General features: G+C 30.3%; 1 protein-coding gene across 1 annotated transcript in view; it reads left to right on the forward strand.

The window, feature by feature from the left end:
• The window catches only part of LOC123305241 (alpha-tocopherol transfer protein-like), a 35543-nt gene extending 14311 nt beyond the window's left edge, over nt 1-21232 (forward strand). Inside the window, exons 2-6 of the mRNA XM_044886905.1 lie at nt 8093-8184; nt 18038-18379; nt 20288-20398; nt 20470-20611; nt 21134-21232. Of these exons, the coding sequence (XP_044742840.1) occupies nt 8093-8184; nt 18038-18379; nt 20288-20398; nt 20470-20611; nt 21134-21168 (722 nt within the window). The 3' untranslated portion in view covers nt 21169-21232. The remainder of the gene's footprint in view (nt 1-8092; nt 8185-18037; nt 18380-20287; nt 20399-20469; nt 20612-21133) is intronic.

The following is a 21232-nucleotide window of genomic DNA, read 5'->3' on the forward strand; positions in this document are numbered from 1 at the left end:
CCGTTGGGTGCCTAGTCATGGTAGGGATAATATGATCGACGCCAGCGCTTGCAGTGGATAATTTTGGCGTAAAGGTGTCCGTTATGACAATTTTCAATTCTTAACATGTAAATTTTCATTGTAAGTCACAAAATTATATGCCCATCCATAAAATCATTTGACCATTACAACTCTTCCAACTTTTTGAATTGTTTTCTACTGATCTACAATTTTAATCTGAACTAATTTTATGATAAAATTTACCATCGTAAATTTTTGTTCACATCTCGGAGCGATGAGGACATTTTAGCTTTCATTTATGATGATGATTTGATCTATCCTCCTAAATTTCACCCGGGTGCGAATTTTTGTACCTTCGGATGTTTAAATTGACCGGATAATATCTAGAAACGATATCCTTTTTTTTTTCCTTAGAACATTTCACCATGTATAATATATTGAATGATTTGGTATGAAATTAGGATCAATGGATCCATTATTCAAAACTGTCTATTCGATATAATATCTATTGTATCGATATATATAAGTTAACCTTTTTTTAACTTCCCGCTAAGAAAATAGGGAAGTTATTGTTTTCACCCCGTTTTGCCAAAATCGAGTTTTCATCAGATCTCGACGTTTTAAGGTGTCAGAAGCTTCCCTGACTACTTCCGCGAGGGTGTCTGTATGGCTGTATGTATGTATGTGTGTGTGTGTGTGTGTGTGTGTGTGTGTGGATGTATGTAAACCTCTCATAACTTTTGAACGGCTTGTCCAATTTGATCGCGGTTGGTGCCATTCGAAAGGGCTTGACCAAACTTAGATTTTGAGGCTTATTCGAACCGATAGATTTCGAGAAATTTCAAAAACTAATCAGCTCTCAACATAAAAAAACCACGTCGATCATCACCAGTCCGGTCAAAATCGGTTGATTTGTTCGTGAGTTATCGTTGACGAAAGAAAACCCAAAAAAGCGTTTTTTCGGAATAACCTCAAAATTTTTTGTTCTATCAATTGAAACTTAAAGATTCTTCATGAAGCTTCAAAAACTGCGTCGAATGTCACCAACCGCGTGAAAATCGGTTTATTCATTCTAAAGTTATCGCGATACTTAGCGGGAAGTTACAGGGATGACCTGCAGGGTCAACCGTTTTCCAATTTTTTTTTTTGTTTACAGTAAAATTTTTTTTTTTTTTCTCCACTCTTTGCATAATTAAAAAAACAGAAACAGTTTATTTTTATAAATAATGTATTTTACTATAAAAAATGTATATTTAATATCTAAGAAAAATATAACAACTTATTACAATTACATTATTATTATCATTTTTACAATTACAAATAACTTATTATTAATTAACACAATTTAAATTTATACTTCATACGTAGAATTAATTATTAACCCTTCGGTCATCACGTGCGGTTTTTATCGACTAAAATATAAACAATTATTTCTATTGATTTCTTTGAAACTTTGCAAACAGCAAATTACAAAAGCTTCTATTTTATCCTTTTTTTTTACAATTATTTAAATAAAAGCTAATCGATAATAATTATTTTTAAAATTTGCATATTTTATAATAAATCATTTATATACCAATATCATTATTTCGAGGTTTTTATCTATATATATATATTAATGTTATGTTCGTTTGTGTATTGCTTACGGACTCAAAAAGTTCTGCATCGTTTGAGATCAATTTTTTACGATATACAACCTGCTTCGAGGATAGTCTTTATCTATTTTTAATCTCCAGGGAGTGGAAGAGTGGGATGGTTATGAGAATGAAATTTTTTATATGGAAAACTCATGTAAATAATTTTTATACAAATATGGATCAATTTCAATTCAACTTTGCCTAAATATCGTGTTACTAGTTATACCATGTATATATGAAATATACATAGTATATTAAGTTTAGTCCAAAGTTTGTAACGCCTAAAAATATTCATACAAAAAAAAATTTGGTATAGGTGTTCATAGAATCACCTAATTAGTCCATTTCCGGTTGTCCGTCCGTCCGTCCGTCTGTGGACACGATAACTCAAAAACGAAAAGAGATATCAAGATGAAATTTTTATAGCGTACTCAGAACCTAAAAACTGAGGTCAAGTTCGTAAATGAGCAATATGGGTCAATTGGGTCTTGGGTCCGTAGGACCCATCTTGTAAACCGTTAGAGATAGAACAAAAGTTTAAATGTAAAAAATGTTCTTTATAAAAAAATAAACAACTTTTGTTTGAAACATTTTTTTGTAAACATCACTGTTTACCCACGAGGGCGCTTATTAGGTGCAAATTTTATAGTATGCATTAATATGGGAATATCAGTGTGTGTGTAGCTATTTAAAAGTGGATATCTTTTTTTATTAACGTGACGTCAAAAAACAAACGATTGCTTCATCAACACTGTCTATACATGGTATTTCAACAATTAACACAGTCAATTGTTTGTTTTCACTTGTTTTTATTTTAATTTTATGTGTTAAATAATATTTACAAATTTCTAATTGGCATTCTCACAAGCAGTATGTTAAGGCGCAATTCCACTGAGGCAACATGTAGCATGCAGCACTGAAGTATGCTATACATACTCTTTCAATAGAGATAGAGGGAACACAAAGCGACAAAAAATATGTCTACTTGCCGCATGCTACAAGTTGAACAATGTCGTCGTCTATCCAACAGTGAACGAATCGGTGCGGCTTGTAGCATGCAACATGGAATCTGGACTAATTTAATTTAATTGTTTGCTACGTTGTCGCGCGCCTATAATAAGCAACACTTGACAACAAATATCGAGCGACATGTCGCCCAGTGTTGCCTCAGTGGAATTGCGCCTTTAGTAATGTCTTTTTATTAATCGAAAATCGTAAACTATATTTTATCGTTGTACGAAAAATTTGAAACAATGGTTGTTAAGTTCGAATCAGCAGAAATTGGCAAATCATTGAAGATAGAAACTTGAATTCTTTAACAGATTTCTAAAGGAATGAATATTTGATACAGAACTACTAATAGTTACGGCTCTATAAAATATCTACTAAATTTTTTCTTTTTTGTCATAAGCACGCATGTTCTTCCTATTCATAAACAATCGAATATTTTCAAATATACCCAAGCGGTGGGGGTATTAAAAAACATGACGTGTACATTACGAAACTGTTATCTCGACGAAAGGGGATATGGGGAGAGGGGTGAAAGTGGGGATGAATGATCGAATGTCTTCAAATATATCCAAGTTTGGTACCAAATAAAAGGGTATGATATGTATTTACATAAGAAAACTGTAAGTTATATGAAAATCAGTTCAACCGGCGGTTTAACAAAATTTACTAGATACTTCTCATCTATTTCCATGCAACCATAATAACCACCAGCAAAATGTGGCGGGGTACAGCTAGTAGTACATAGATATGAATATTTTTTGTTCAGTATCCACCTAAAAATTAGGTACTTATTACATCATTAATCTTATCTAAATATCTGAACATTAATACCTAATTGAAAAATAATATTGAAGTCAAATAAATATTCATTAAAATATCTCCTTGGAATCTTGAACTCACGAATGTTCCAAAAAAATTTTGGGTACTATATAAATCTTAGAAACAAATCTGAATACACAAATATGATAATTTTAAACTAATTTTAAGTTTAAAGAGAATACATTTGAAATATTTATGCCTTCTTTACAATAATATTTTAAGTTTAAGTTTTCTTTTGTATTATGAAATCATTAAGCGAGAAATTTCATACAGTGGAATTTTTCATATAACAAGTGAAAACATTGACTAAAATAGTTGTTCAAATACCATGCATAGACAGTGTTGATTACTCTATCACATTATACACACATACATGTCACACATACGTAACTGATATCCCTATATAATACATACGATACAATTTACGCCTAATTTGCGCCCTCACGGGTAAACTGTGATGTTTAGGAAAAAATGTTTCAAACAAAAGTTGTTTATTTTTTGATAAGGAACATTTTTTACATTTAAACTTTTGTTCTATCTCTAACGGTTTACAAGATGGGTCCTACGGACACATAGGTCAAGACCAAATTGACCTATGTTGCCCATTTACGAACTTGACCTCACTTTTTACGTCCTGAGTACGCTGTAATAATTTCAGCTTGATATCTTTTTTCGTTTTTGAGTTATCGTGTTGGAGGACAGACGGACAGAACGGACAGACTCCGAAAATGGACTAATTAGGTGATTTTATAAGCACCTATACCAACCAAACTTGGGACTAAACTTAGTATACCTTGCATATTACATATATGTATGGTATAAAAATATCTCTTAGTCCAGGATACCAGGCAAAGATATTGCCTTATGGGGCTCATATTAATTCGTCAGAACTTGCGTTATGAGCATTTATCTCACGCTGAACTTAAAACATAAATACCTTTTATTTTTCAAATGGTATATGTGATCTATCTTCATATAATTTTATCTATTTTCGAATTATTTTTCAGTTTTTTTCAACCTATCTATGATTTTTTTTAAGTATAACTCCTTCTGAAATTGTGAGAGTTTCTCTCATCAAGAGATATATTAACTAAGAAAGTCTCTGTTTGTTAGTTTAATTTGAGGTCGTACTCAATAAATTATTAAAACTTGTGATAGTAATATGTTGAAATTAGTTAAAAATGAATGTATATATAATATTGTAGATTATTTCTCTGCTGAATATTTTCACTCTCAAACATCATTTGATAATCACATAGTCAAATTAATTTGAATTAACGAGTGCATCAAAAAATAAATTATTATAAAATTATGTAGAGGTTATGATTTACTAAGTTAAAGAATATTTATAACGCGAAATATTTGACGCATTCTTGAACAGTTGACGAGTGAGCAAATCTCTCATCATGCGACTTAAGGTGACCACAATTAACGCGCGAAGACAGTTCACGCGAACAATTGACGCGAATGCTGACGAGTTAAAGAGAATGAATATTAAATAATTACGTATTCGTTATTATAATATTTTTTAGAAGTTTTAGTTTTCTTTTGTATTATGGAATTACTTATGCGTGAAATTTATACAGTGGAATTTTTACATTTAACAAGTGAAAACACACAATTGACTGAGTTAATTGTTGAAATACCATGCATAGTCAGTGTTGATTTATTTATCACATTACACATACAAACATGTGACACATACATAACTGATAATCAAGTATAGTACATATTATAAAATTTCCGCCTAATGTTTATCCTCACGGGTAAACAGTGATGTTTACGAAAAAATGTTTCAAACAAAAGTTGTTTAATTTTTGATAAGGAACATTTTTTACATTTAAACTTTTGTTCTATCTCTAACGGTTTACAAGATGGGTCCTACGTACCCAAGACCCAATTGACCTATGATGCTCATTTACGAACTTGACCTCATTTTTTACGTCCTGAGTACGCTGTAAGAATTTCAGCTCGATATCTTTTTTCGTTTTTAAGTTATCGTGTCCACAGACGGACGGACAACCGGAAATGGACTAATTAGGTGATTTAGTGAACACCTATGACAAAATTTTTTTCCTAGCATCATTATTTTTAAGCATTACAAACTTGGGAGTAAACTTAATATACTATGTATATTTCATATATACATGGTATAAAAATATCTTTTGGTTCGGGATACCAGGCAAAGATATCTTGAGTCTTATGAGGCTCATATTAATGGTAAACAAGTGAAAACAAAAAATTGACTGAGTTAATGGTTGAAAAACCATATATAGACAATGTTGATTATGCAATCGTTGGTTTTTTTAAGTCATTTAAGTAAAGACAAATAGTCACTCTTAGATAGCCATATATAAATACATGTCACACTATTAACTATATAATTTGCGGCCTCACGAGTAAACAGTTATGTCTACGAAGAAATATTTCCAACAAAAGTTGTTTATTTTTTTATAAGGAAGATTTTTTACATTTAAACGTTTGTCCTACTCTTACTCTAACGACTTACAAGATGGGTTCTACGGACCTATGACCCAATTGACTTATTGTGCTCTTTTACGAACTGAACCTCACTTTTTACGGACTAAACTTAGTATGCCTTGATATATTTCATACATACATGATATAAAAAGTGAACTTGAAGATACAAATATTGATGCTACGAACAAAATTTTGGTATAGGTATTAAATAAAATTGTCTAAGTAGTCCATATCCGGTCGTCTGTTCGTCCGTCTGCCTGTGTGTCCGTTCGTCACCACGATAACTCAAAAACGAAAAAATATATCAAGCTGAAATTTTTGTAGCGTGCTCAGAAAGTAAAAAATGAGCTTGAATTCATAAATGAGCAACATAAGTCAATTGGGTCTTGAGTCCGTAGGACCCATCTTGTAAACGGAAGCAGGTAGCTTCAACTAGAAAATTTGAAGGTAGTTTCAAACGAAAAAAAAAAAGAACAATAGAATACTTTCGCAAATTATCGTAAACCAAAACAAATTAATTTTGTTTGTTTTTTAAAATTTTTCTAATTTATTAAAAATAATGCAAGCACTGACATTCAACACTTTCTTTACAGTGTGTTTCAATAATTAACTCAGTCAAATATTTGTTTTCATTTGTATTTTAATTATTTTTTGTAGTTTTTTTTGATAAACTTCGGAAGGAATGCTTATGATAAAAATGATTCCCCTTGATATAATAAAAATAAAAACATAGACATTAAACAAAAGAGTAATTAAATTAATTCTTTCAATGTAGATATAGGAGGTATGTTGCATTGACAAATAAAATTTATAATTTATATATTAGCCACAAGGTCAAGTTCAAGTGCTTACTTACAATTAGTTAAAATATTTATTATTTAAAAAGTATTCATAGAATTTCAAGTAGTTAACCTTATGATGTTTAAAAAATTCTGAGGTATATATGTATAACAAAACAATAATCATTACATTAGATACCATTAGATTGAAAAGCATGCAATTCATTATGTTCACGCACTCACAATCATTTTAAATGATTTAAAATGAATTCAAGGGAATCAGTAGTCAACATCAGTATCTACGCGAGTATCTACTTTCGCTAGGATATATTAAAGTAATATTATTGTCATTGATGGAATAAGCTGTACAATATGACCTAGAAAGTTCTGAGCTATTCTTAAAAGGTGTTTTATGAGAACTTCTCTATCCTTCTCAAACAACTTGTTTAGATTTTTATCTTTCTCATACTATTTTGAGCACTTTTGTTCTAAGCCAAATATTTGTCAGTCGAAAGTTAGTTTGACTGAAGTTTTCTGCAGTCAATATCGATTTTGACTGATTATTAATGAAGTTTAATATTAATTGAAGCCTCCAGACTTGCAGGCAATATCGATTCTGACTCATTTTTTAATCCACCTAAAGCATGTTGTCCATAACGTTTTTTCAGTCAGAATTAAATCCAGTCAGATTTTGGCTGAAATACAGTTTTGAGCTCAATATTTTTATAGCAACTCGCAGAAAATTTGATTATAGATATTTGAAAGAATATAAACTAACTAATAAATAATATAAATAAAAATTTTAACAAACATTTTTCCCCCACCATCTCGAAAGCTTTACATTAACGGAAACGAAGTTAAATACAAAGGTTCATCACAATTTCATGTTTCATCGACTTTCTATCATCAAAGTAGGCATTGAAATATGCTACCTTTTACGATATGCAGTTTCTATCATGTTATTGTATTGCAAATACGTACTTAACCCCGAATTTTAACATTTTTTCGCAAATGATTCGAAAACGGTTCATAATATATCAGATCAAAATAAGAAATACGAACTTTCGTTCTTGGAAAATTAATACTTTCTAAGCTGTCCAATTCATTGAATGTATAGTGAAGAGCTGTAAGATTTTTACCTCGGAATCCTGCAGGGCCAATCAATGAATCTTTGAGGGAGCCACTCTTTCTCGGGGGTTGAAAAATTTATGCTGATAGGCAATATTTTGCTAATATTAGTTAATTTCGACAGCTCTTTAATTAACCAACGTTTTTTTCTTTTAATTAAACTCTTGTAGTTTTCGATGCAAATTTTATTAAATAGGAATAATACTAATAAATTAATTAATTTTTATGATTTTTCAGAGGACACAAGTTTGACTGCTCGCACTGATGATATATTTTTAACAAGATTCTTAAGAGCAAAAGCATATCATATTAATTCAGCATATTACATGGTCAGTATTCAATTTTGTTTACTTTTAAATTATTAATTAATTTTTATTATGAATTTAAGTTGTACATAGTGTGAGAAGGAATAGAAAATATTTTATTTACATATTTAGATCAAAATTTAAAAAACCCCCGACAAATTTTGCGGATACGGAACTCTGAAATCGCACTTGAAACATAACTAAGAACACTTAGTTATATATAGTCTCCATCATATTACCTTTAAACGAAACCAAAAAACTCAAAATCATTCGGTTCATCCGTCCAGGCGCTACGATGGCACAGACAGACAGACACATACACATAGCGGTCAAACTTATAACACCCCCTTTTTTATGTTAATTGTCATAATTATGGGTCCTATTCTCAAGCGTTAATAGAAATAAAAATAGTAAATTATGCATCTTATTATGCAATTATTTTGCATCTCTAAATACGTACCTAAAATGGTATAGGTACTAGCCTTCCTGAAACACCCTGAATATCAATATACACGGTGTACTGTTATTGACTGCAGATCGTCGGCCTACAGAATAAGCTCATAAAGACGAAGGAAAAAGTCATTTACCAATTTTTGGATCTGGGCCCTAATTTAGGCGCTACGGGTATGACAAAAATTGATAAATTGGTAAATTCACTGACTATCATTCGATAACCAGTAGCCAATGATAATCAGTAGATGTCATTTAATAACATTTAACTCAAGAAGGGATATGAACTGATTTCAATTGGATTATATTATTTTGAAAAAAAAAAAAAAAAACATTTAAAAAAAACTATTTGTATATTTGTATAAGTTAATGGCTTTTACGTAAACACCTTTTTTTCACAAGTCTTGCGACTATTCGTATATCCACTGCCACGTCTTGTGACTATTTAACATAATGTTGGAAGTCGAAGAACTTAATTAAGCTCAACACACACTGGCCTTGTAAGAAAAAAGCTTTTTCATAAAAGTGCTTAAGGTATTTACATACCGTAAAAATGAAAATGATACCAAAAATTTGAAATTTTATTTATCAATTAAGGAATTATATTTTTATTTGCCTTTTGTGAAAAATTCATATTGATTCCCTGAACGGTTTATGAGAAATATACTCTCGAAGTCAGTGTTTTTACCAAAAATAGTTTTTCATTTTTGTGCCCTGTTCTTAATTTTGGTATGATTATAAAGCTTAAAATTGAGGATTATTATTTTGATTGAAGTTTTTTTGTGTAAATGGTAACGATCGGGTCGTATCTTTCGCAACCCTTCGTTTTCTCATGCCCAGTGCTATCGAATAATTCATTCGGCGAACATGGCAAAGTCAAGAAGGCAACACTATCGTAGCGATTTTTTTAAATGGAAAACTAGCTTTTCTATAAATTATGCATGCAATTCCCTAGTTAATTTCTTGTTTCAATCAACCGTGAAAAACTTTTAAACTCTCTTCTATACAGAAGCGAAAAAATAAGAAACCCAAATATGTCACCATTTTATGGTGTTACTCTGCTCCATTTTGGGGTAAAAAAAAAAGACAATCACTTTCGCTTACAATATTAGTATACAAAACAAAGGATATGATGGTGAACTGTGGATACCTTAATCTTATATATTATTACTCTAGCAATGTTTTTCTGTCCTTCCCTTCTTCTTTATTCCTTTATCAAATTCCATGATTCACCTCGTATTTTCATCCTTATTATGTCTTGGTTTGACGAAAAATATACTCACGGTCTAAAAATGTACATCAGGAAAAAAAAACCAAATAATTTGAACGAAAAAATGTCTCAAATTTAAATAATAAGTTTTATTGAGCATACCTGTTACTTTTCTCCTAATATTAATTTGAGGAATTTTGTTTTTTTTACCACTTTTCTACGAAATTTGTTGTTTGTTGATTTTAGCCACAAGTTTCGGTAACTACGGCAGCGGACTTACTAGTATACCAATATTTTACCAACAGGTCTGTACAATCAAGTACATAACTCAATACAAACAATTAAGGTCATTAAACAGCGAACTCAACAAGGTCTTGTTTTATAAACAAGTAAACATTAAATAAATATTTACACTAATTTATTATTGTTTATTAAATGCAGTGAGTGATTGCTATGAAAATAAATTCGTTTAAGACACTCAAAACTTCACTTATTTTATTACCCGACTGCGTGCCGCAAAGGAGTGGTAATGTGTTTATCAGTCTATACACCGTGTTCTGTTATTGAATGCAGAAACCCGGCTTACCAAAATAAGCTCATTAAGTGCAACAAAAAAACTCTTTTCCAAATTTGGATCTAATTTGGAAGATACGGGTATGGCAAAAATGGATAAATTTGTTCATTCACTGACTATCATTCGATAACCAGTAGCCAATGATAATCAGTAGATATATTTTAAATTTCACTGTATAATGCAAGGGATTTTTAAAAAAGTGCAAAATTATTTAATTGGATCTGGCCAAATATCCCACTATTTATATTTTCATTATATTTTTGTGAGAAAACAATAAAAACTCAAGACTGCAGGACTGCACTTGTGAAGTCCGCCAAATTTTGCACTAAATTTCCTGATAAAATAGTATTGTTTTGATTTAGTCAACACCTTTAAAACATTACAAAAGAATTTTACTACATATATTATAGCTGCTATTGTTATCCATGAATTGCTACTCGCTATATTCAGGGGTATTTCATTTCATTAAAAAAGTGTATTTCGGACAGGCCCATGCACACAAGAAGGGTTTTAGGGGTCAAAATCCCTCCAATTGAGAATCTGTCTACATAAATTTTGAATTAACTATATAGTCCTCTAAATGCACCCATTTATGAGACGCACTTCCACTGATGAATCAGTTATTCGTGCATTTTTTGAGCTCGGTACCTTATTTTGCCTTGTTTTTGAATCGACCTAGAATTTTGGAATATACAGATTGATTCAATTGAAGATCATATCGATTTTTAAATCTTCGCAACATTTTCTCAAACTTTGCTTGTATCTTTCTCAACAAACAAATTTTTGGAAAACTTTTGATGAAAATACTTGCTCGACTTTTTTTAACATTGCCGGAAGTTCACTCGAAGCACTCGATATTTGCAACAAAGATGCGTTTCCGAATGTGTACCAAATACTTCGCTTTCTGGCTGTTTGCCTGTGCGACGAATGAACGCTCCTTTTTAACCATGCGTCTCTTTAAATTTTAGATCGTTTTAGCCTCGCTCAATATACATCGCGGTGTAGAGATCGATGCCCACAGAGTTTTGAAAAAGTTTTTTTCTGTAGCGCGCAGAATTAAGTTATTGAAAAATAGTGACTAAGTATCACATTTTGATTTAATTAAATGTTCCCTATTTCTCGAAAAAAAACCATTTCTTCTCTGCCTTGGATAATGCCTGAGCATGATCCTGATTCCGGGAATAAATTCCAACGAATTGTCGACATCAAAGTTAAATAAATTAATGTGAATAATGTAGTTCCATTATTTTATTTTATGTTTTAAATCTACTAATTTAAAAGTCCCCGAAGCAAATTTACCACCTTGGTAATTTTGCACCTTATAATAATTATTACAAGCTTTGATATTCAATTCAGTACATGTTGATTTTCGGTTCGGTTATAGTTTATTTAATGAAAAAATTGGAGGAATTAAATATCAGTGATCTTTTCTGTGGGCATTGGACGGCTTTGTGCAAACTTTTCTTTGAAGCAAAGTGAATATGATGAATGCATCAAGGTAAACATGATATGAATAATCTATAAACAATTGAAGAGAGAAGAGATGGAAAAGAAAAGAGAAATTTAGAAAGAGTTGTGGTTGGCATCTGAACAATATTATGTCTATAAAAAGCATATTTCCTTATTATCACTTACTTAATAGTTCAGAATACAAAGAATTTTTTTCTGCGTTAAATTACACAAGTAATTTTTTTAAAAAATAAATTCAGTATCACGTACTGAATGTAAATGCACAAAATCCTTACAAAAATAGGCGGAGGAAATATCGTAATGACCTTTATTCCGTATAATTAAATTTTCTATCTTTTATGAACAAAATTTTTAACGGTTAGTCGCTATTTTTGCAGGAAAGAAGGCAAATTATTTTTTGATAATTATGTCACTAATTAATTAATTTTTTTTATATATTTATGGAATTTCCATCATCATAACAATATGCATACCTCTTTTTTATTAACATTACACCTGATGGTTAAAGCACTTAACGCTTTTTAACTTTTGGAGTACAAGTTTTAAGCAATTTGTAGATGTAAAAGTTATTAACATTTGCTTGTTTTAACAAATATTAGAAAAGATATCGGTCAAACAGTCAATATGTAAATTGTTATAGCCATATAAGTCATAAACGGAGAGTCATACAAAAAAAAAGAAAAAAATTGCTACAAAAAAAGACAGGGAATTTTTGGTCTAAAGTGCACGGTTACGGAGATATAAGACGTAACTTTTTTTTCAAGGATTGTTCCTTTTGTAAGGATTTTGTACATTTACATTCAGTACGTGAGACTGAACCGATTTTAATAAAAAAATAATTCCTGGAATAATTTAATTCATTATGGACAAGAGTAACTGGCTTCGAAATTACCTGTATTATAAGCCAGATTTTTTTTTAAATAGCCCTTCGTGTTATTTTATAAGAAAATGCAAATTATAAGAAAATAAAAATTCTTACGACATTTATCTTTATTTCATAACATATAATCTTATAATTATTACATTTTACAAGTTTATCGTATAATATCAAAACAACTATAACCATTTATTATAAGGAAAAACTACTTTTTTTTTTATAATAAATTCCGACACAATGAAAAATAAGTTTTTCATATTCATTTATTGCACGTGGGATTAATTTTTTGTTCTTTAACGTGATGTACAAACTGAACTAAAAGAGATCTCTCAATTCGTCAATTTTATAAGAGCACTAGTAGGTATTTTAGTTAATTTAAGGGGTCAATCGATCTCAAAATAGAAAAAAAAAAGTGAAAACAAACAATTAGTTAATTGTTGATATACCCTGCGTAGAAAGTGTTGAATATCAGTGTTTAGATTTTTTTTTTATAAATTAGAAGAGCTTAAAAAACCAACACAATTATTGCGGAATTTCGGTCGCTATTTATTTGGTTTTCCAAAATTTTTGAAAGTATGTTCTACTGCCTATCTTTTATAGTTCTGGAGAAAATGTGTTTCTGAAATCTAAAAAAAAATTAAAAGTGATATTTACGAAAAAAATTTTCAAACAAATTTTTTTATAAGGAGCATTTTTTATATTTAAACTTTTGTTCTATCTCTAACGGTTTACAAGATGAGTCCTACGGACCAAAGAGCCAATTGGCCTATTTTGCTGAAAAAATAGGATTCATTTGTGAAAAATTTCTTGATCACTTTTTAATTTTTGGGACAATAGAGGGCTTTTTTAATTCTTTGCGGCAATAAATGTTCTTAATGTTCAAGATATAATAATTTTCAAAAAACATTTATCAAAAAATACATTTCAAAAAATAATCCTGTAACAAGTGAAAACAAATAATTGACTGAGTTAATTTTTGACAAACCATGTATAGACAGTGTTGATTACACTGTCATATTACACATACATATATGTCACACATACATAAGTGATATTCTCATATAATACATACTATATAATTTGCGCTCTCACGAAAGAGTCCAGGTACTGAACTTATTGTTTATGCTGCATGAATGTATAATGCGTGGCTTAAAATTCGAATTATTAATTTCCCATTAATGCCAACCAACTCTGCTCCCATTTAAAAAAAAAAATAGACAACAGACTTTATAAATGTAAATTCTGAACTATTTTCTTAAAATCCCGATTATATACTGGCCATGCTTGCCTTAATACAAAATTTAACGTATTCTAATCAATTGAAACCAATTACAGGGGTCACCATTTAATAGGCTTTAATTTTTGAGGCGGAACCCTATTTCTTTTTAAATAAAATACAATCAATGTTACTTGCTGACAATTTAGCATGCAATAGGTGAAATAATTTTTAAAATCGGTTCAGTAGTGTACGTATACATCTTCTATTTCACCCTTCAAGGGGTTGAATTTCAGAAAATGTTTTATTATCGGATGCCTACGTCATACAAAGAACACATCCTCCAAGTTTCAGATCACTACGATCAGCGGTTTAGGCTGTGCGATGATCCGTCATTCAGTCATTCAGAACAAAGCATTTTATGCGTATAGAAGATACATTTCAGGCTTCACACAATGGTTGTGTTATTAATAATTTTGCTTGTATTTTGAAATAGTTATTCCAAGATACAATAAAACGATATAGAATCTAAAAGTATTGTCGCAAGCGGGGTTAAAACAGCTATGTGCGCAAAAAATATAATGCACTTCCAAGAAAATTTTACGTTATATAATAAAGTTCAAAAACTAAAACCACGACTCTCTTACACAATCTTGCACTTAAAAGTATGAAAACAAGAAAATATTTTCATCTGAAATTGTTATGATCGATAACTGTTAAATCGTCATTACAATCGGGGGACTTCTTTTCCGTCCTTTGCAAAACTGCTTAATCTTAGAGGTCCTTCGACTGTAATGACGATTTTACTGATCATAACAATTTCAGATGAAAATATTTTCTTATTTCCATACTTTAAAGAGCAAGATTTTGTAAGAGAGTCGGAGTTTTAGTTTTTGAACTTTATTTTATTTAGACTATTTTGGGGTTATAGTTTTGTGATAAAGTATTACAATATATATTCGAAAAGTGCTAATTAAGCCCTTTTCTTTGGGCGCCATATTCAATTTAATGTGACTGCACATAGCCTATAACCATTGGACGATCAAGACGCTTTTAACGATACCTCAATTTATTTGTCAACTTATAACAAGTAGTTTAGAAGCTTAAAGTTAACAGAAGAAAATACATACATTTTAAACTATTTTGCGGTTATAATTTCGTTATTATTTATAATAATATATATATTTTTGAAAAGTGTTAATTAGCCCTTTAATTTGATACCAAACACGCTACCATTAAATAGAAAATTCGGACTAACCAGCGGATGATCAAGACGCTTTTAACGATACCTCATTTGTCAAATTATGATAGGTCAAACACATAATACTCGCCATTGTATAGTCGGGGTAAAAATGAATAAAATTCTAATTGTGAAGTATGCCAAGGCAGTATGCAAGAAGGTAGACTATAAATACTACACAACATTTCTTGTAAATAGGTGTACAATAAAGCACATCACGGAACAGTCATCGTCAGAAATACTATAGAAAATGATACAAAATTAATATATGATAGATAAGTCCCGAACAGCTATTTTTTTTTTAGTTCACTATTCGCTCCGTGCGTGAGTTTCGTTTCCATGGTAACGATACACTATTTTAATTATAGAATTGTATGGATGCATATATAATTGTATGGATTGCATTTAAGACTTACATTGAAAATTAAATATTACTGTCTCACAAATTTAAATAAATAATTATGATAATTTACATTTGAAAAATAATATTTGTGCAATTTGATTTCTTATTTTCACAATTTTTAATGCATTAAGTTTAATTAATTCGTGTTTTTCAATCATTTTAATTTGACATTTCTATAACATTAACATTTAAAGAACTGCAAATTAGTCATAACAGCCTCCTTTAACGCCAAAATTTTTCACTGGAAGCGCTGGCATCGATTTTATTGTCCCTACCATGACTACGCACACAACGAATAGGAAAAGAAAATGAAAGTATGTATTCTATTCTCCGCCACAAAATAGACTAATAGACTAAGCAGGTGCAAAGGGATTAAACATTGGGACTAAACTTAGTATACCTTGATATATTTCATATTCATAATGGTATAAAAGTTTCTTCGTATATAGAGGTAAAAATAAAAAATGTATTAAATAAGAATTATTATTTAGTAATTAGATAATATAAATGGAAGAGACGTATCATCTTGTATTCACGTTTAATTAATTGATTCACTTATTTTTGTCCTTGTCCTCGATCTAACTTTTCCTCCAAGCTAAAACTACTTTCCATGTTATTCAAAAAAATAAAGATAATTATTTTGGTTTAGGCGTGTAAACCATTTTCTGCAAATAAATTCAGTATGCAAATATAAAGATACTGTTTGTCCAAGAGCCATTTGTTGTCTTTGACAATCGTTTCAGAACGACTGATTTCTAAGTTACTGAATTTGAGAGACAATTGGGTAGTATCACGTCTTTTATCGCCAGGCTTGTCAAAGAGAAAGCGCTTCTCTTAAGTTTATTTTATTTTATTTTATTATATAGTATAAGGTCAATCTTCACCCATTTGATAACCAGTTGAGACATATTTTTTATGATATTTTATTGATTTTTAAACATGCCTATCATATTTTTTCTATCGAAAAGTGTTTATGGCTATTTTAAATTTAATTAATTTTAATTAATTTCTTCCATGAACGATTTTTTTTCAGGCAAGCCTAGTCCAACAGATCGGTGCAGTTACTAATATTAATTGACTTGTTCATACTTGATGAGGTAACTTTATCAATCTGTTAACTAATCGCAATTAGTATCAGAAGAAAGATAATTTAATTACGAAATTAATGGTATAGGCTTACCTGGAAAAAACCGTTCATGGAAAAAATGAATTAAAATTAATTAAATTAAAAATAATAGCCATGAACATTTTTCGATAGAAAAACTATGATAGGCATGTCAAAAAATCAATAAAATTTCATTAAAAATATGTCTCATCTGGTTATCAGATGGGTAGAAATTGACCTTATGCCGTCTCTTAGACCATTAACGATGAGTGAGAAATACAAGTATTCATAATAATAATTTTTAGCCATCACATAATGCAAATTTCTTTACCTTTATTTTATTAATAAAATTCAGCATGCTGTATGTGAGAGGAAGCAACTAATTCAGTCGAACATTGTATGAAATATTCAGTCGAATGTTGAAATAAATATTGATTGTATGAAATGTGTGTCTTTATAATAATTTCTGTTCTTAAAGACTTTCTGACTCCCTCACCGCGGTAAAGTTTAAATTTCTTTTAAACTACCTCCTCTCACGATTTTGCCTAAAATTTGCATAATATATGTAATTGTGTATGTATAACACTTTTTATGACAACGGCACACACCTCTGCGTTGTTTATTGTTGGTAATATAATTCAGTATATACAGAGTAGATCCTTTTAATTTATTATTGGTAATTTCTCATTTTGTAGTCAACCAATCAAAAAAAACTTACAGAGTTTGATGGGGGATATCATGTTCGACATTAGATTAAACTTGGTTCTCTAGGTTGCTTTACTAGTCAATTTAGATCGTAAACGGTAAGAGATAGAATAACACTTTTAAATTATAAAGTTTATCCTCGTAATAATTTTTTCGAAAATCATAAGCTTTCGGAGGAAACGCAACATAAAAATAGGACATTATTGCATTTATTCGAAAGAAAATACGCTAGCTTTAGAGAAATTTTTTAGACAATAAAAGCCATTCGTCTGTTTTTTAAGCCCAAGTAAATTTTCGAGATCATTTGAAGATCAAGGTCAAAGGAATTTCAGATCAAAGTCATGGACAAATCAGGCGAATGTCCTCTATTCCCCTTGACAAATTTTGGGTAAAACAATTTTCTGTAGCTAGCGTATATATTTTTTAGTCATATTTCCTCCGAAAGCTAACAATTTTCGAAAAAATGTTTTAAATGTAAAATGTTAGTTTTTTTATGAGAATCAACTTTCTAATTTAAATTTTAAAGTGCAATTCTATCTCACTTTTAGAATCTAAAAGTGTCTTCTAAGATTTTTGTGTAAGTTATTTCTAACAATTTTAAAATAATATTATACTTTTATGTTTCAGTTAAAAGGCTATGTAAATTATAATGAAAAATATACAAATTCATGGCTAACTATTCAAAGGCCATTAATGAAACAAGTACTGGGCTCAGAAGTGATTGATATAATACCTAACTGTGATTCAGAAGGTCGAAGAGTATTTTGGTTTCGATTTGGTAAATGGAATCCAAGAGATTTTCCACCGGAAGCTGGTTTACACGTAGCCGCTTTGATTGCACAATTGGCGCTATTGGAGTCAATACCTTTAGAAAGTATTATATCTGTTTATGATTTAAAAGATACGTCATTTGCACACGCTAAAAATGTGACACCCAGTTTTGCAAAACGTATGGTTGCATTTTTAACGGTATGTATCATATCTAAAATTACAAGCTGACCACTTTAAATAGCGATTAATGAATAGCATTGAGAGATCAGTGGCGTATTTAAAGAAGCCAAATAGAGAATATTTGTCTGATGTGTCTGAATGCCCTTGACAATGTTTGGCTCTAGTGAGAGAGTTTTATTATCAAACAATGTCGATTGCCGTCAAGCTTAGGCTATTTTTAAAAACAATATTGTCCCATTTGTTTTCTTTGTATGCTTTAACACGAAATTAAAAAGAAAATTTATTTTAAATATCAGTCGGCTGATTGTAAATTTGTTACATACGATTTTGGCAGTAAACCCCCCGCGATAGAGAAACGTTTTAAATACGATGGAGAGTTATTTTATTTTCTCGAATTGTAATTTTCTCAAATAATAAAGCAAAAAATCTACAAAAAAAATTAAGTTTTATTTCATTCAATGCATTTTCCAAATTATTTAAGTATATATTTCGAAGATTTTCAATTATGAGTCAACTTAGACAACAAGGGCCAACCCTAATCTTGTATTAAATTTTTTCATTTTCAATCCAAACAACCTTCCTTATATAGTAAATTATCGTTTATCCCAGATCTTTGTAGCCACGCACTTATATCCCACAATAACCCAAATTCAAAGAGAAGCACAAATTAAGTTTTTAAATGACTCCTTTATAGACTACAAGACCTTGCTTAAATTTTTCCGGTGAAATGACCACCCAGGAATCATGTTGAACAATATGTTCCTATATGTAAAAAGAAGTTTAAGCACACCATGGTGTCAGTATTGCGCGGTACAGGAGAGTACAGGTGAGAATTAATGGCACACCCCTTGGTGTCTCACCCCTGCAGCAGCAAATTTGTACGGTATTGCTAGATACTAGCTCTGTATAAGTATTCGAACCGAATTACATAAATGTCGTTTTTTTAACTTCCGGTATTGAAGTCTTGCCGAATTTATTTCTACACGGCATTTGTGTAACTCGCTTGGAATAAATATGCAGGGAGTATTCAACAACGTCTCACCTGTCAAGCAAAACTGACGCCAGGGTGCTTAAACTTACTTTTAGATATAGGAGCATCTTTTTCAACATAATTCCTGCTGGAACATTGCACTCGAAATTGATAGATTGAACCCTGAAATAAAATATATTCAAAAACTGCAAGTCAGATTACATCAGATTCGAAAACTACAAAGGAACTTTCTTCTTAGATGCTCAATTAATCACTCTGGTGTTCTTCTAATGCAATTGTTTTGAAACAGACAGTTCAGAATGTCAATAAATTTAAAAGCCCGACTGCGTTAGATACAAACTGAAAAAATAAATAAATCCAGTAGTTTACACAGCGACTTTAACAATAGCGACAATTATTGAAAAGATTTGAGTCGGCTTAGATTTTAATGACTGTTAAAGATGCAATGTTAACTACTGGACTTTTCAGTTTTTATTTAACGCAGTCGTGTTTTTCGATTTTTAAGTGGAATAACCCACTTAACATAGTTCGTCCACTTTCTTTTTCAGCCTATGTATGTAAGTTTGGTCCTTTGTGGCGCTCTAGAGACCAAGCACCTGATATCAAACCAATTTTAATGATTCTTACGTCAATCGATTTGTCTATTTAATATCTATTCAATGAGATCCTGCTTAACATAGTTCTTCGACTTTCATTTTCATATTATGACATCTGGTTGTCACTGTATTGAATTATTGCCACATCTTTAGTAAAACTCGCAAAGTTAAGACAAATCGATTAACGTAAGAATTACCAAAATCGGCCGACGTGCTCAATCTCTAGAGCGCCACAAAGAAACAATATTTATGTTTGTTGTGGCTAATAAACACACTACCACTTTTTTGCGACTCGCTGTCGGGTAATAATAATAATAATAAACATATTTAATATTTTAGAATTGTGCTCCTGTACACATTTTACAAATTCACATTGTTCGAGAATCTACAGTATTTGGAATGTTATTTTCAATTTTCAAAGCATTTTTAGATGAAAGAATTAAAAAAAGGGTAAGAAATAACATTGTTATTTTTTTGGGGTAATATTGTTAATGTACGTTAAAATAATTACTGTTTTTTAGATTTCTATTCATGGAAATAATTTTGAATCACTACACAAAGCAATAGATAAGAAAATTTTACCACCGGAATTAGGAGGTGAGGCAGAACCACTAGATCCATTACGATGGAACGATGAATTGCAAAAAGAATCCGTTATAAAGGGTATAATGTTATAATTTATAGTTTAAGAGCGTTATTGGTGGATAAGCAAAGTTTTGATTCAGCAGTTGTTTTTCATTTTATTTGTTTATAATATCCAGTGGCGTAGCAAGGGGTGTGCAAGGCCATCTAGAAGATCTTATTTTAATCTTCAGAGGAAAAAGGCTAATTGTAAAAACTCAGTAACTGACTTAAAGAATTTAATATTCAACAATCTTTATGATAATTATATCAGAGACTTTTGAAATTATAAACGAAAAAAACCAAAATATGTGAAATATTCACTGTTTTTTTCAATTAAGTCAGAAACTTCAGAATTTCTCCAATTAGAACACTATAAAATCCGACAATTTAAATTTTTTCCTTGGGAAGTGCTTTTAATATTATAACGCGTTGTAATGTGTTTTAGATAATTACGTGTACAAGAAACTGGCATCGAATCAGCATTTTTCACATCCACCAAAACTGCTGTTAGTCCAGAATAAAAACTGAAGGGTTTTAATAATAAAAATTTATGTTTTTCAGAAATTGGAAAAGAAGGATATGTGATTGTCGATTAACATCGATATACTGGAAAATTCCTTTAGAAAATTTTGTAATTTATAGCATCATTTTAATTTTTTT

The sequence above is a fragment of the Chrysoperla carnea genome, chromosome 1, assembly GCF_905475395.1.
Source record: "Chrysoperla carnea chromosome 1, inChrCarn1.1, whole genome shotgun sequence".
Lineage (NCBI taxonomy): Eukaryota > Metazoa > Arthropoda > Insecta > Neuroptera > Chrysopidae > Chrysoperla > Chrysoperla carnea.